Source organism: Terrapene carolina, unplaced genomic scaffold (assembly GCF_002925995.2).
Source record: "Terrapene carolina triunguis isolate 2854851 unplaced genomic scaffold, T_m_triunguis-2.0 Scaffold580, whole genome shotgun sequence".
In the NCBI taxonomy this organism is placed as follows: domain Eukaryota; kingdom Metazoa; phylum Chordata; order Testudines; family Emydidae; genus Terrapene; species Terrapene triunguis.
In genome coordinates this window covers 48,332-62,906 of record NW_020664931.1, presented here as the reverse complement: position 1 = coordinate 62,906, position 14,575 = coordinate 48,332, and the positions used below count along the sequence as shown (strand labels likewise).

The following is a 14,575-nucleotide window of genomic DNA, read 5'->3' as shown; positions in this document are numbered from 1 at the left end:
TGAATTGAAATTCTATATAATAAGGATTGCTTGCTAGTTAGCAATCCGAAGCTGGAGCCCCCCGATGGAGTAGACCTTCCAGCCAAAGAGGTCCAGCTTCTTCGCGTCCTTGGATTTTGGGGTTGACCCCTGCTGCCCCATCTCTCTCTCTCTCTCTTTCTCATATTAGCCGCCACCATGACTCATGAACACGGCTGCGGGTGAATAAACAAATATTCATACTCCTTAGAGGGGACGAAATACTTTCTGTCCACCCCTTTAGCCATAGGGGTAGCGGAGGCCGGAGTTCGCCACAGGTTTTTTTTAGTGGCTTCAATTGTCTTAATGAGAGGCAATGCCACCCTGGACAGCCCTTCAGGGGTTAAAATGTCTACCATGTGGTCCTCAGACTCTACCACCTCCTCAGCCTGAAGCCCCATGTTACTGGCCACCCTGCACAACAGCTTCTGGTGTGCTCTGCTATGGATGGGGGGGTGTTCCCAAAGGATGAAAACCCTGTCACCGTTTCGTCCAGCTAGGATGACGATGAAGCCATAGGCCGCACCGGGCCCTCCTGTCCCTCCAGATCGGTGGACATGTCCTGCTCGGTGCCGTGCTGCTCAGTGCCCACAGCAGAATCAGTCTGTGGTGGATCTGGGACCCGGACATAGCTCAGTGCTGTGGACCGAAGCCGTCTCCAAGCCCCGAGGCGTGAGACAGTCCCTGGGTGTGGCACCTCCTTCTGATACCACGGACTGGGAGCCTCTAGAGTGTGTGCCCTGGGCCTGGTGATATGCCTACGGGGTCCTGAATGGCCATTGCCTCCTGCCTGTATCGGTGCTGCTCCAATTGGTGCCGACAGCACCTAGAATAGTAGTACTCTGCTTCTGAGTCCGATGACTGGGACCTAGAGCACGGAGACTACAGCGGTGATGAGCGGGACAGTGCCAGAGTGCGGTGCCATGGAGAGGGCGAACAGTGCCTCATCATCGCGGGCTTGCCTCTGGACAGTGCCATGACTCGCGGTGCCAGAGTTCTGTCTCGGGATGGGGCACTGCAGAGCTGTCATGGCATCAAGTCCCTGGCCACTCGAATGTGTCCGGGGTGGAAGGGAGCTCAAGTTCCTCCACCTGGCACTCTCTAGAAGGAGAATCCAACGGCACCAGACTTGCCGGATCCCTTTGTGGGCCTGAAGTCAACAGTGCCGGCTCCTGCAAGACCGGCACCAGGTGTTCCTGCGTGGGAGTCCTTCCTGTGTGCCGTTTCTCGAACAGAGGCTGGAGCATTCCACACGGAGCCAGCTGGGGATGGAGGGCCGCCTCATAAGGAGTTGCTTCAGCCTGAAGTCCCTTTCCTTTTTCGTCCTCGGGTGGAACCCTTTGCAGATCTTGCAGCAATCTGTTTGATGTGCCTCCCCCAGCCACTTCAGGCAGGAGTTGTGGGCGTTGCCCATTGGCCTGAACTTGTGGCAGGTTCCGCACGGTTTAAACACTTGGGCTCTGTCCCCCTCAGAAGAGAGCCACCGACCACCACTACCCTACGTTTCCTCCTGTTAGTGGTGGCTCATCACTCATTGCCAGGGCAGCATATCAGTTTTCCATCACCATGGTGGGTGGGTTGAGAGTAGGGGTGGAGCATTTCCTGCTGCCAGAAGTAACCAGCAGCCAGTGACAGAGCCATATCCTCCTGCCCTGGTGTGACAGCAGTCCTCTGTAGCTGGATAGCTTCCTCAGCGTTGGATGTCTCCATATGAATATTCTCGAGGAATTCCTCATGGGCACGGATGCTCCTCAGCCTAGCCACCTCCTCCTGTAGCTCTCTCGCCTGCTTCCTGAGAGATTCGACCAGCAGGCACCTTTCACACTGGATGGTCCCCCCAGCCTGGCTTTCTGAGAGTGGGAAATGCAGGCCACAGTCTCTGAAAATCCACACCAGGATCTGGGTAGAGGCATCCATGGTTAGGCTGTCTGTCTGGATACAGGCGTAGGTGGAGGAGACAGGAGCAGCGTTGGCACTGGCGATGCGGCCCTTCCTAATCATAGCGGTTATATTATGTCTTCCTCCCACAAACTCCCTCTCAAATTCCCCTGTTTGTGGTCCCCTGTTCTCTAGCTCCCCTTGGTCACTTAGCCTGTGACTTTTAAGGCCTTCTCTCCTAGGTCACCCCATCCCCTTGTTAATCACATGGGGGAGGGTGATCACAAGGCTGATTGAGGTTGATCAGGGATGATCCATGGAATAAAGGCTCAAGCAATCCCCAGACACACAATCCCAACTGACCCTGTAACTGAAATAACCTAAATAATCCCCAAAGCCAAAAGGGGTCTCAGACCCATCCTCGACCTGCAACAGATTCATGAAGAAGTTGAGGTTCTGCATGGTCTCTCTGATTGCCATCATCCCGTCTCTGGATCCAGGAGACTGGTTCGCTGCGCTCGATCTCAAGGATACGTACTTCCACATATCAATAATTCCAGCCCACAGACGCTTCCGCAGGTTCATAGTGAACCACATCCATTACCAGTTTACAGCCCTCCCTTTTGGTCTGTCATCAGCCCCTCAAGTGTTTACCAAATGTATGGCAGTTGTAGCTGCCTTCCTGAGAAGAAAGCAGGTGCAGGTCTTCCCATACCTCGATGACTGGCTGGTCAGGGGCCGCTCCAGGGCGCAAGTGGAGCACCATGTCAACTTGGTACGGTCCATCTTCAACAGGCTGGATCTCTTCCCGAACGTACACAAATCAACTCTATCCCCTACTCAGATAGTAGAGTTTATTGGGGCAGTGTTGGACTTGGATCATACCAGAGCCTTCCTGCCAGAGTCTCGTTTTCAAACAATGCAACACCTCATTCAAGACTTCAAGCAATACCCCACCACCACAGAGAGAAATTGTTTGAAACGCCTCGGTCATATGGAGCTTGTGGTACAACATGCAAGGCTGAGGCTCAGACCTCTCCAGGCCTGGCTGGTGTCAACCTATCGGCCAGGGCGCGACAGTCTGGACAAAGCGGTCCCTCTCCCAATGTTGGTTTTCTGGTTTTTTCACTGGTGGCTCAACCCACAGGAGATATGCATGGGGGTCCCCTTCCCCAAACCGCAGCCCTCGCTGTCCCTGGTCTCAGATGTGTCAGCGTTCGGGTGGGGTGCTTACCTGGGAGATCTCCGGACCCAAGGTCTCTGGTCGCAGGATGAGCTCCTGCTCCACATCAACGTTAAGGAGCAGAGAGCGGTCCACCTTGCATGCCAGCCCTTCCAGGCTCACTTGCAAGGGATATGCGCAGCGGTAATGACACGACCACAATGTTTTATATAAACAAGCAGGGCGGAGCTCGTTCCTCTCCCCTATGTCAGGAAGCCCTCAAACTGTGGGACATCCGCATAGCCCACTCATTTCACCTGGAAGCATCCTACCTCCTGGGTTCTCAGAACGAGTTAGTGGACTATCTCAGCAGATCCTTCCACAACGAGTGGTTCATTTGCCTGGACGTGGTGAACATCATTTTCCAAAGGTGGGGAGTTCCCCAGATCGACCCGTTCACTACAAAAAGCAACAGGAAGTGCCTGCAGTTCTGTTCCTTCCAGAACCACAGCCCGGGCTCCATCGCAGACGCATTCCTTCTCCCTTGGAAGGATCAACTGTTATATACATTCCCACCTTTTTTGCTTGTCCACAAGGTTCTGCTCAAGATCCGCAGGGAGAGGGCTGCGGTCATACAGATAGTGCCAGCCTGATCATGCCAGCAGTGGTATACCACACTCCTGGAGCTATTGGTGGATACCTCAGTCTCGTTGCCCCTGCTTCTGGACTTGATCACCCAAGATCACGGCCGTCGCCAACATCCCTGCCTCGAGTCTCTTCACCTCACTGCTTGGAAGCTTCATGGTTAAACCTGCTGGAGCTAATATGCTCTGAGCCCGTTAGGGAGGTTCTCCTTGGCAGTAGGAAACCCTCCACCATGGCCACCTACCTGGCGAAGTGGAAGAGAGTCTCAATGTGGTGTTCTCAAGGCTTCACTTCGCCAATGAAGGCACCAATGCCTCTCATCTTAGACTACCTGCTACATCTAAAACAGCAGGGCCTCTCAGTATTGTCTCTCAAGGTCCACCTAGCTGCCATTTTGGCATTCCACCCAGGAGCAGCTGGCTGTTCGGTTTTCGCCAACCTGATGGTCAGTCGGTTTCTGAAAGGTCTTGTCAGACTATACCCACAGGTTAGACAACTGATCCCGGCATGGGATCTTAATCTGGTCCTTTCCAACCTAATGGGGGGCCCCCTTTAGAATTCCTAGTGACCTGTTCATTGCTCTATCTGTCATGGAATGTGGCATTCCTGGTCGCCATAACATCAGCTAGGAGAGGGTCTGAGTTTAAGCCCTAGCTTCTGATCCTTCTACCATTTTTTGTAAAGACAAGGTCAACTTAGGCCTCACCCAGCCTTTCTCCCAAAGGTCATCTCTCAATTTCATGCCAGTCAGGACATTTTTCTTCCGGTCTTTTACCCTAAGCCACATGCTGATAATTGAGAACAAAGGTGTCCTTGGACGTTCGATAAGCACTGGCTTTTTATATTGAACGCACAAAGCTCTTCCAGAAGTCGAATCAGTTGTTCATTGCAATTGCGGACAGGATGAAGAGCCTCCCGGTGTCATCACAGAAAATTTCATCATGGATCATGTCCTGTATCCGGGCATGCTATGATCTGGCAAAAATACCTGCCCCGAAGCTAACCGCACATTCCACAAGAGCGCAGACCTCCTCGGCAGCATTCCTGGCCCAGGTCCTGATCCAGGAGATCTACAGGGCAGCGACGTGGTCTTCGGGCCACACTTTCATTTCTCACTTTGTCCCTGGAGTGCTGGGTATTGACAATGTGGTACTCGGCAGAGCAGTACTTCAATCTGCAATTCCATGAACTCTGACCCCACCTCCTAGGTAAGGCTTCGGAGTCACCTACTTGGAATCGACATGAGCAAGCACTCAAAGAAGAGTTACTTACCTTCTCATAACTGTTGTTTGAGATGTGTTGCTCATGTCCATTCCAAGACCCACCCGCCTTCCCCTCTGTCAGAGTATCCGTCAAGAAGGAACTGAATAGGCGGCGGCTCGGCAGGGACCTATATTCACCGCCATGAAGGCGCGACTCCAGGGGGCTCCACAGCTGACGCAACGGGTGCTGGTAGGGGAAAAACCTTCTGACAACTGTGCACGTGGCATGCATACACCTACTTGGAATGGACATGAGCAAGGGGAGGGATAGCTCAGTGGTTTGAGCATTGGCCTGCTAAACCCCAGGTTGTGAGTTCAATCCTTGAGGAGGCCATTTAGGGATCTGGGGCAAAAATCTGTCTAGGGATTGGTCCTGCTTTGAGCAGCAGGTTGGACTAGATGACCTCCTGAGGTCCCTTCCAACCCTGATATTCTATATTTTAACACATCTCAAAGAACAACAGTTACGTGAAGGTAAGTAACCGTTTTTTCCCAGAGTGTCACCTCTGACACAAAGGACTTTGGGATACCATGCCTGAATTAGCAATGCAATGTTGCGTGCCATAAAGGACCAGTGTGGACACGGGTAGACGCCTGTGAACACCATATACCCATGCCAGCAATGGCATATGTGGACATGCAAGTACGGGGTGCCCACACACTAACAGTGTGTGCACATGTATCTGTGTCCGCTCGCAAGTGTAGATGTACCTTAATAGAGAAAGTAAATGTTTGTACAGTAGGAGCAAGAGCTTTAGGTACTTGGGTAAACAGCACCTTTTTATTGCCTTTTTTTTGCATGCAACAAATCATTTCTTTCAGCCTCCCTGGAGTTGCAAAGAAAGATGAGCGTTGTTACCCTAATTTCTAGTGAACACTAAAGGTTGCTTGGGCTAGTGTACCTCCTTAAGTTTGAGGCAATCACTGGGGGAAATGAGGGACTATCCCAGACACTGCTCTCTTTTGCTGTCCTTGGAGAAGTTTGAAAGTTATGCTTTTTTCCTCCTGGTCTGTGTAGGCAAATTCATACAATTCAGGACCTTTCTAACTAGGTACCTGTTTGCCCTCATTACCTTGGTGTATGGGTGCAATGCATGTATTGATGAATTTGTTCTTATGGCACCCCTGGAGGTAGTTTTGTGGTATGTATCTATTTTGCAGATGGAGATCTGGAGCTTGCCAGAGATCTCTCAGAAAATCTGTGCTTGGAGCTGGGAGTTGGGCCCAGAAGTCCTGGGTTCCACTCCCAGTGCCTTGACTTTGAAACCAGCACAGCTGTTACTGGCTGAGCAAAGTGAGACCCAACAATCTACTTAGTGGCATTTCTCCTGCGTTCGATCAATTCAGAATTTCAGGAAGCGTTCTAGACATCTATGGGAAGAAGTCTATGGATTCTTGGTGACAATTGGAACATCAGAAAAGCCTCGTTTCCATAGGGTGCCCATTTGGTGCTGCAGGTACGGGAGCATTTTGACATCAACGGTAATTCAGTCCCTCCCTCCAGTTCACTTGCATCCTTCAGTTCCGTTGGTTGAAATGGATGGAAATGGAACTGAATGGAATGGAAATGGAGTTACAAGTCAAGACCGAAGTGCTTTGACTGTTTATGTGGGGGAGGACGATTGAAGTCTGGAATAGCAGGGGTTGCTTCACATGAGGAGCTATGTTGGCTGAGTAGGAGTGAGGCTGGAGATTTGCACTGTGGCTCCCTCCACACTATGACTGACTCAGGCAAGATCATTGACCTTGCCTAGTCAACACTGTTCATCTAAACAGTACCCATTTGGTGCTGTGGGCAGAGAGATTCCCTCCACCTGCAGCACCAAACAGTCACTGTCAATAGGAAGCCAGGTAACAGGATTATGGTTACTGGAGGGGGAGTGAGCAACTGGCTTAGTTACCTCTGATGTCACTGCTCAGGTTCCCCTGCTTACAGCTGCAAATAGGCATTGTCATGAGAAAATTGTTTATACGAATCTGATAAAGCAACAAAGAGAAGAGGAGGATCAGCTTAGACAATTTAATAATAACATATAGGTTTAGTGGTAGTATCCTGTAAAATTACTACAAGTTCAGGGATAGAGACTGTGTTCCCAACCCCTCCTCCCCCACCTTCACCCCCCACACCTGCCAGTTTAGCTTGCATAAGCAACGAAGTGTACAATCCTCTACTTCAGTCACTGTTCTCTAACTGTAGTGGGTTGAAGATTTGTTTTTCCTCAGGGCAGGCCTGTAGTATCTTAGAACCAAGTGGTTCTATCCCTTCAATAGCAGGGATGCTGATCAATTTGCTACTTTTCTCCCATTTAAGTCTCCACTTTCTCTCATTCCAAACATCTGTTTCTTGGGATAGCAAGAATTAGAGCATCTTTTGAGAAGAGATCCCCTCTTCCCCTTATAGACAACCCGTGCATGCTGACAGAGTGGGGACACCATCCCGGAACAGTTTGAGTCACCCCCTTCCCACCCTCCTGGCTGCCCTCCCCCCTCCAGAAAAACAGCAGCCCCTCCAGGCAGCTCCCAGTTGTTCCTCCGCTCCTGCCTCTGCCTCAACCTGCCTGGTGAAGCTCACCAGCTCAGCTTCTCCACAGTAAGGGGGCCCTGCTGCACCATGCGACCCAGCAATCTGGGGGGTGGGGGTATGTGACCCAGCATGCCCCCTCCCCACTCGTTGCCTCTGCTTCCCCTCCCTTCTTTTCTTGATAGACTGCTTGCTACTGCATCTGGCATGGCTTTCTGACTTAAAGTATTTTATGTATTTGAGAATAGACAATTTAAAGGTTCTTGACTGGACTATTATGCTTTTGCTGAGTGCCTATGGGGGGTAGTTCAAGCACCAAAACTCTGACAGTATTTATAGCCACTGTGGACATATGGGTGTGGTTAACCCTTCAGTCATGAATTTCAGACTTGAGGATTTCTTGTTATGAGAAGGCATATTTCTGGTAAGATTTAAATTTACTATTAATGGAAACTTTTGTTCTGGGATATGTAATAGGATTCCCAACAGTGCAGCAAAATGGTACTGAAGCAAAATAACCCCAAGAGATTACAGTAGAATTCTTTAAAATTCCTGCATTATTTTATTAATAGATCTCAGGTGAAAGTGCAAAATATCTAGTGGCCAGTTAAAAGAATAATATAAAAATTCCTCAATTTTCTCCCCCATTAATTTTTTTAAAAATGGATTTGGATTTATCACTTGAATCTTTGAAAATAATAGAAGACAAAAACAGTCAGATGTGCTGTGGCTTTTTTTTTTTTTTTTTTAGAAGCAGGAAGATAAAATATTTTTCTGGATAGGTAAAAGGGATGCTCTGCTAGTGCTTAATTTGCAGTGTGTGTGTCTGTCTGTTCCCTTCAGAGATGTTGTCACCATTAATATGGCTAACATTTCTTTGGGAATGAGGTGAGGAGGTAAAAAAACTGTGCACTACTCTACTCTTCATGTTGAAGAACCTCTAAGAAAAAGAGCAGTTAAAAATGTGTGTGATATATAAACATAAAATGGGTATTTTGAGGTTCTTCTTTGACTGCTATGTCCTATATGTATTCCACACATGGGTATACATGCACCCTGTGTGCCTGAAATTGGAGGTTTCTAGCAAGTAGTGTCCACTGGCCCACACCTGTGCAATTGTTCTCCCCATGCTCTGAACCAAGTGCATAAGGGCTGGGGCAGACTGATGCCTCTCTAGGTCCTTCTTACTGCCGCATGACTTGAGTCAGAATCTGCTATGTCCACAGATTTCTCAGTGCTTCTTTCATCTTCAAACCTCTAAATATATTGTACATAGTTTTTCTTTAATATTTTAGTGTTGTTTGAGGTTTTTAATCTTAGTATATCTTAGTGTCTCCCCACCAGTTCAGAGTACTCCCATTTGGGCTAGCAACACCACTTTCACAAAGGCTTTCTGAGTGGTGTAGCCCAAATGAGACATCACAGTTTATACAGTCTTCCATATCTGAACGACTGGCTCCTAATGGGTCACTTCAGTCAGGCAGTCCAGTCAGTAGCTCTGTTCTTGCTCCAGCTTCTAGCAGACTTGAGAATCTGTGTTAACTAAAAAAGTCTACTTTGATTCCCACAAGGACAATAAACTTTATAGGAGCAACCCTAGATTTGATCTCAGCAAGAGCCTATCTCCCTTTGGAAAGATTCCAGACCATGAACAATTTGATAAGACAAGTCACTTTCAGACCATAAACCACTTTCAAGGTCTGCCTTTCCCAATTAGGCACATGGCATCATGTACGTATGTAACACCATTTGTCAGGCTTCACCTACATTGCTTACAAGCCTGGCTACATTCTATTTACTCACCAGGCAGAGACCACATAAACACCAGAGTAACAATTTCCACCAAGGTCACAGCTTTTCTTGCTTGGTGGATAAACCCAGAACTAGTATGTGTGAGAGTTTCTTTAATTACATCCACAGCTGATGCAACCATTGTCAAAGCCGCAACCCTGATTGGATGGGGAGTCCACCTGGACAACCACACTGCATAAAGCACTTGGTCTACTCAGGAGCCAGCATCCATATCAGTCTACTAGAGCAGAGAGCAGTCCATCTCACCTGCAATGCATTCTTCCCACTTATTCAGTCCCACCGTGTCCAAATACTGTCAGACATCATAATGATTGTCTTTTACATAAACAACCAGGTGGAGCAAAAATCCCTTCCTCTCTATGTGCACTAGAAATTACATAATTCTCTCTGCTATGTACCTACCAGGCATGCAGAATTCTCTAGCATACAGTCTCAGCAAGCACTTTGCCCACAGACCATGAGGGGGAGATACCCAATTCCATCCTGAACAAGATCTTTGCATAGTGGGGAACACCATCCTGGGATCTGTTTGCATCCCAAACAAACAAAAAGTTCACCCTTTACTGCTCCAGGACAGGCCTGGGCCATGGTTCCAGGGGAGATGTACTATTCTGTTATTCTGGACAGACCATCTCAGGGCTTTCCATTAGTTCCCTGTGGGTCCAACAAGCAGCAATCATGCCTTCTGCCCTCCAGTAGAAGGATATTCCATTCTTACTGACCCAACAACAATTAGATTCCTGAAAGGTTTAGGTAGGACCTTCTCATTAGTGGTGAAAACTGAACCACAATGGGACCTCAACCTTGTACAATCAATACTTATCAAATCACCATTTGAATCACTGGCAATATGTTCTATGTCCCACATTCCCATGAAGGTCACCTTTTTAGTTGCTATCACATCAGCCAGAAACCAGAGCAAATTGGGAGCACTTGTGGTTATGCTATTTTCGTCAGAAGAAGATTTCCCTTTGCCTTCTCCTTCACCTGAAATCCATCTGTAAAGAAATTTCTGAGCTTTGCATCAATTGACCTATCTGCTTAATCTTCCCAAAATCTCATACTTCCAAAGAGACTTCACTCTTTGGACATCAGACACGCTGTAGTGTTCTACCTGCAAAGGACAAAATCAATTAATAAATCACTAAGACTGTTTGGCATTATAGTGGAACGGTTGCGAGGACAGGTATCTGCTCAAAGAATCTCTAACTGGATCTCTGGCTGCATCATTCTGTGTGTCCTGTGTGATTCTCCTCTGAATGGGGTAAGAGCCCATTCCACTAGAGCGCAAGCAACCTCAACAGCATCTCTTCGAGAGGCACCTATACTAGACATCTGTGGAGCGGCTACCTGGAGCTCTGTCCATACATTCACAAAATATTAGGCTTTAGTTCAAGCCTCCTCTACAGATGCAGCTACAGATGTAGCTTTCTAGAACGTTGATCTCTACAGATGCAGCTGTTCGGACTGTGGTATTACAAGCATCTATACCAACTGCATCCTCATACCCCCTCCTGTTAAACATTGCTTATCAATCACCCACAGGTAGAATACACATAGGGACTCGTGTTCCAAGAAGAGATGGAAGTTACTGACCTGTAACTGGAGGTTCTTCAAAATATCTGGTCCTTATCTGTATTCCACTATGCAGCCTCCTTCCCCTCTGCCTCAGATTCTTCTGCTATAGCAGTAAGAGAGGAACTGGAGAGGCGTTGGTCTGCACTCTCCCTTATACCATCAGTTCGGCGGATAAGGAGAAAAACTTGCAGGACCAATGGACACTACTTGCTAGAAATCTCTGATCACAAGCACATGGTGTGCACGCCTACCCTTGTGTGGAATACAGATAGGGACCAGAACATTCTGTTACAGGTCAGTAATCTCCATTTTCCCCCCTCCCTTTAAGATCAGGTCTTTTTTCCCCACTTACTATGTATGCGAATATTTGTAGTAGCTAAAAACCAATTGCTTGACTTTTTTTTCATTTGATATACTGTATGTAGTTGTTAGCTTTCTAGAACATTAAGCTCTTGCTACATATAATTTGCTGTGATTTAATCTTTTCCTATCTGTTTCTTAGGAAGTCCCATGTGCCCTCCTCAAAAATAAAGGTAAATAGTTGTAATATACTAACAGTGTACTAGCACCTTTATGAAATAGAAGCTTTAAAAACTTTCTACTCAAACTGATGTATTTTTTGTGTTTGTTACTTCATATATTGAATGAAAGTATGTGGATGAAGAGATCAGATGCCAGTGGAGGTTGTATGAAGTATAGTATCAGTTTCATCCAGTACACAATACTCTGATGTCATGTGCAAAGTTGGTGGTCTTGGATTTTATGTATTTTTGCTACTTTTGTGTACTATATTATTTGCTTTGATTGCTTTTTTTAAAGGTTTATTTTAGATATTTAACACTCTTCTTCACTTAAACATGGTCTAAATCTTTAAATTCTTTGGAATCAAAGCATGGGTGTGCATATATTTATATGGTTCTTCAAATCTGTAGCAGGATTCAAATAATAGTAAATACATCAGTATACCATTCTATGTGCTTTCAGTGTTGGAAATTTCCAATGCAATCAGTCTCCTTCTGACTAGATCTTTTATTAAATCTATACTTGTAACCTCATGGAGGGGAAGCCCTTTAGAACTTTTCAGACAAAAAAAGGCTCCACCAATTACTTAACCTTATTTTCTAACGTTTTTTTCCCCTTTTTCTAATATTTTCACTGTTGTGTCAAATACACTTATGCAATCTTAACCCTAAGTTTAGTGTTTTATATCAGAATAGTTGTTTTAAAAAGTTAACAGAAAGTGTGCAGCATAAAATGTATCTGTTTTTCTCCTCCTGAAATTCTTAATGTTTCAAGTTTTCATAAGCAAAATTTTCTAATTGGATTGTAATGCTAATCCATATTAAACCCAAAGACTTTATATAGTCCAAAACGTTTCAGTCTCTCAGCAGACTATACTGTGTGCCACAGGCATAGAACAGGAAAGACCAAGCTGCCACCAACGGCAGAGGCCCTGCAATGGCAGGGAATTGATTAGGTGAGATCTGCCCAGATGATCCCAGCAGGTGAACCCCATGCTACAGAGGAAGGCAAAAAAAAAAAAAAAAAAAAAAACCCCCAAGGTCCCTGCCTATGTGACCTGGAGAAAAATTCCTTCCCAGCCCCAAATCTCATGGTAAGTGTAACACCGAGCATTATGAGCAAAACACACTAGTCAGATTTCTAGAATGCTTCAGAGGAAGGCAAAAATAAACAAAAAACCCACAGAATACATCTAGCCAATTGCTCATTGGTAGTGGGTCTACCCTTTTATTTCTACTGAATAGTCGATTTTAGACAAATATAGCAGTTTTAAACTTTTTAATCTTTTAATCTTCTCTTTGTTTTATTAAAGGAAATTTCCTGTGTTGTTGGGGGAGGCTTTAGTCACTGGTGTTTAACCATTAGGAATAGTGAAGGCTGTTCATTTTGTGGCTCAACATTTCACATTTCAGACACTTGTAGTCAATGCTTGATATGCGTGGCATTTGCCAATTTAGTGCTGCTTTTTCTGGATATTCGCTGGTCAGAAGCATTGCATGTACCAACTAGAATCTACATGATAGAGGAAGCCATGAGAGTTTTGAGGGCAGGTTCAGAATAAGAACTGATTCCAGGCCCTTCTGCACACTTTCAACCTTAGGAGACCCCAAAGTGCAGTGCTGAAAAATTCTTGGTTTTCAGGGGGTCTGGATTGTCCTGTAGGCCACAGAGTTCTGCAGTGTTCTTACTTAGTGCCAAGGGACCATTAGAAGAAAAAATAACAGCAGTACCACTGTTCTTCGCATGCGCACAAGACTGAAATCTTTTGACCTGCACAGGCTATGCCTGTGCCCTGCATGTCTTTGTGTCCCTCAACCGAGAGGTACAATAGGGAACTGTAGTGCTGCTTTCCCTGATGCTCAGGCTGATGAACTGGATTTGTGATTCTGTTTCACAACCACTCTTCTATTGCTGGTTTTGATTTGATGAGCCTATTAGTGATTAGTGCTTCCCAGTATCCTGGACCTATTTTCTCCAGGTCCTGTTTTACAATTGCCTTCATTTCAGTCTGGCTTCATTCAGCTTGAAGGGAGCCATTTCTCAAAGAGGCTTCTCCACTGTCTGGAGAGCAGCAGAATGTATGCTCTCTTGCTCTCAGAGCTAGAAATTCTTTGTGGCCTGATGTGGTACCAAGATATTTTGGATTTCCCTCTGTTGGTATTCAAGAAATGGTCTCAAAGACCAGTGATTCATCCTGTGATCCCTCAATGGAACTTGATCCTCATCCATGTAGATTTTGATGCAACCAACTCTCATGAGAGGCCTTAGGACAAACTTCTTTCTTTTAAGATGGTTTTTCTTTCCAGAGTGATTTCAGGTGGGTGAATGAGTTGAACTCTCATCTTCTCTCCTCCTTATTTCCCTTGTTTTCCAGAAGGATATTTTTTGGCTTCGTTCAGAATTTGTTCATATGATACCAAGTTCTATCTATTGTTCTTCTCCTCTCAGTCCTAATCTAGTATTCCCCACTCACGACTAGAAGCTGCATTTATTGGATGTTAAGCATGTTGTCAACTTTTATCTTATTCTGAGTTTAGAAAGTCAAAGCAGGGTTACGAAGGTAATGCTGTATCTACCATAGCTTTTGCTAAGTGGGTTTTATGCTGTATGCTTAAAGCATATGACCAGACTGTCAGATAAACTTGTCAGATTCCATGTAGCTAGAGAAATCTTCATGAGCAGTGAACATGCTGAAGCTTTCATGAACAAGGTGTGTAAGACAGCAGCATGATCATCTCCTCACTCCTTTATAAATTGTCATCAGTTAGGTATCTCCACTTCTCAGGATACCTCCTTTGGCTGCAAGGACCTGATAGTGGCATGTTAAGGTAGTCCCACCTCCTCGGGTTACTGCTTGCTGCATCCTCTTTTTGTGCCTTAATCCAGTGTTGTAGGATAGAAGAGAAAGACATACAACAAAGGGGAAAATTACCAGTAATTCTGTCTGTCTTTTCCTCTTCTATACTATATCTCATCCACCTCCCCTTTGGGTGTTGTTTTGCTGCCTGTTTTATTTCTTTCTGTCTTTTATACTGTTTCCTTCTCTATAGATCTGGAAGTTCTCTTCCTGATGGGATGCAGTTGTGGCTGAGACTTATGGAATCAGGGGCAGGGTTTTAGAATTCTTTGCCTCCCTGCTTCCAGTAGGTGTCACCATAACACTGTCTTTGAATTCAG

The 14,575-nt window shown here is 46.1% G+C and overlaps 1 protein-coding gene across 1 annotated transcript in view; it reads left to right on the top strand.

Annotated features, from left to right (window-relative positions):
* NFX1 (nuclear transcription factor, X-box binding 1) overlaps positions 1–14,575 on the top strand; it is a gene marked incomplete at its 3' end in the record, with an annotated part of 129,141 nt that overhangs the window by 82,163 nt on the left and 32,403 nt on the right. The window contains exon 10 of the mRNA XM_029913306.1: positions 11,379–11,409. Within this exon, the coding sequence (XP_029769166.1) occupies positions 11,379–11,409 (31 nt within the window). The remainder of the gene's footprint in view (positions 1–11,378; positions 11,410–14,575) is intronic.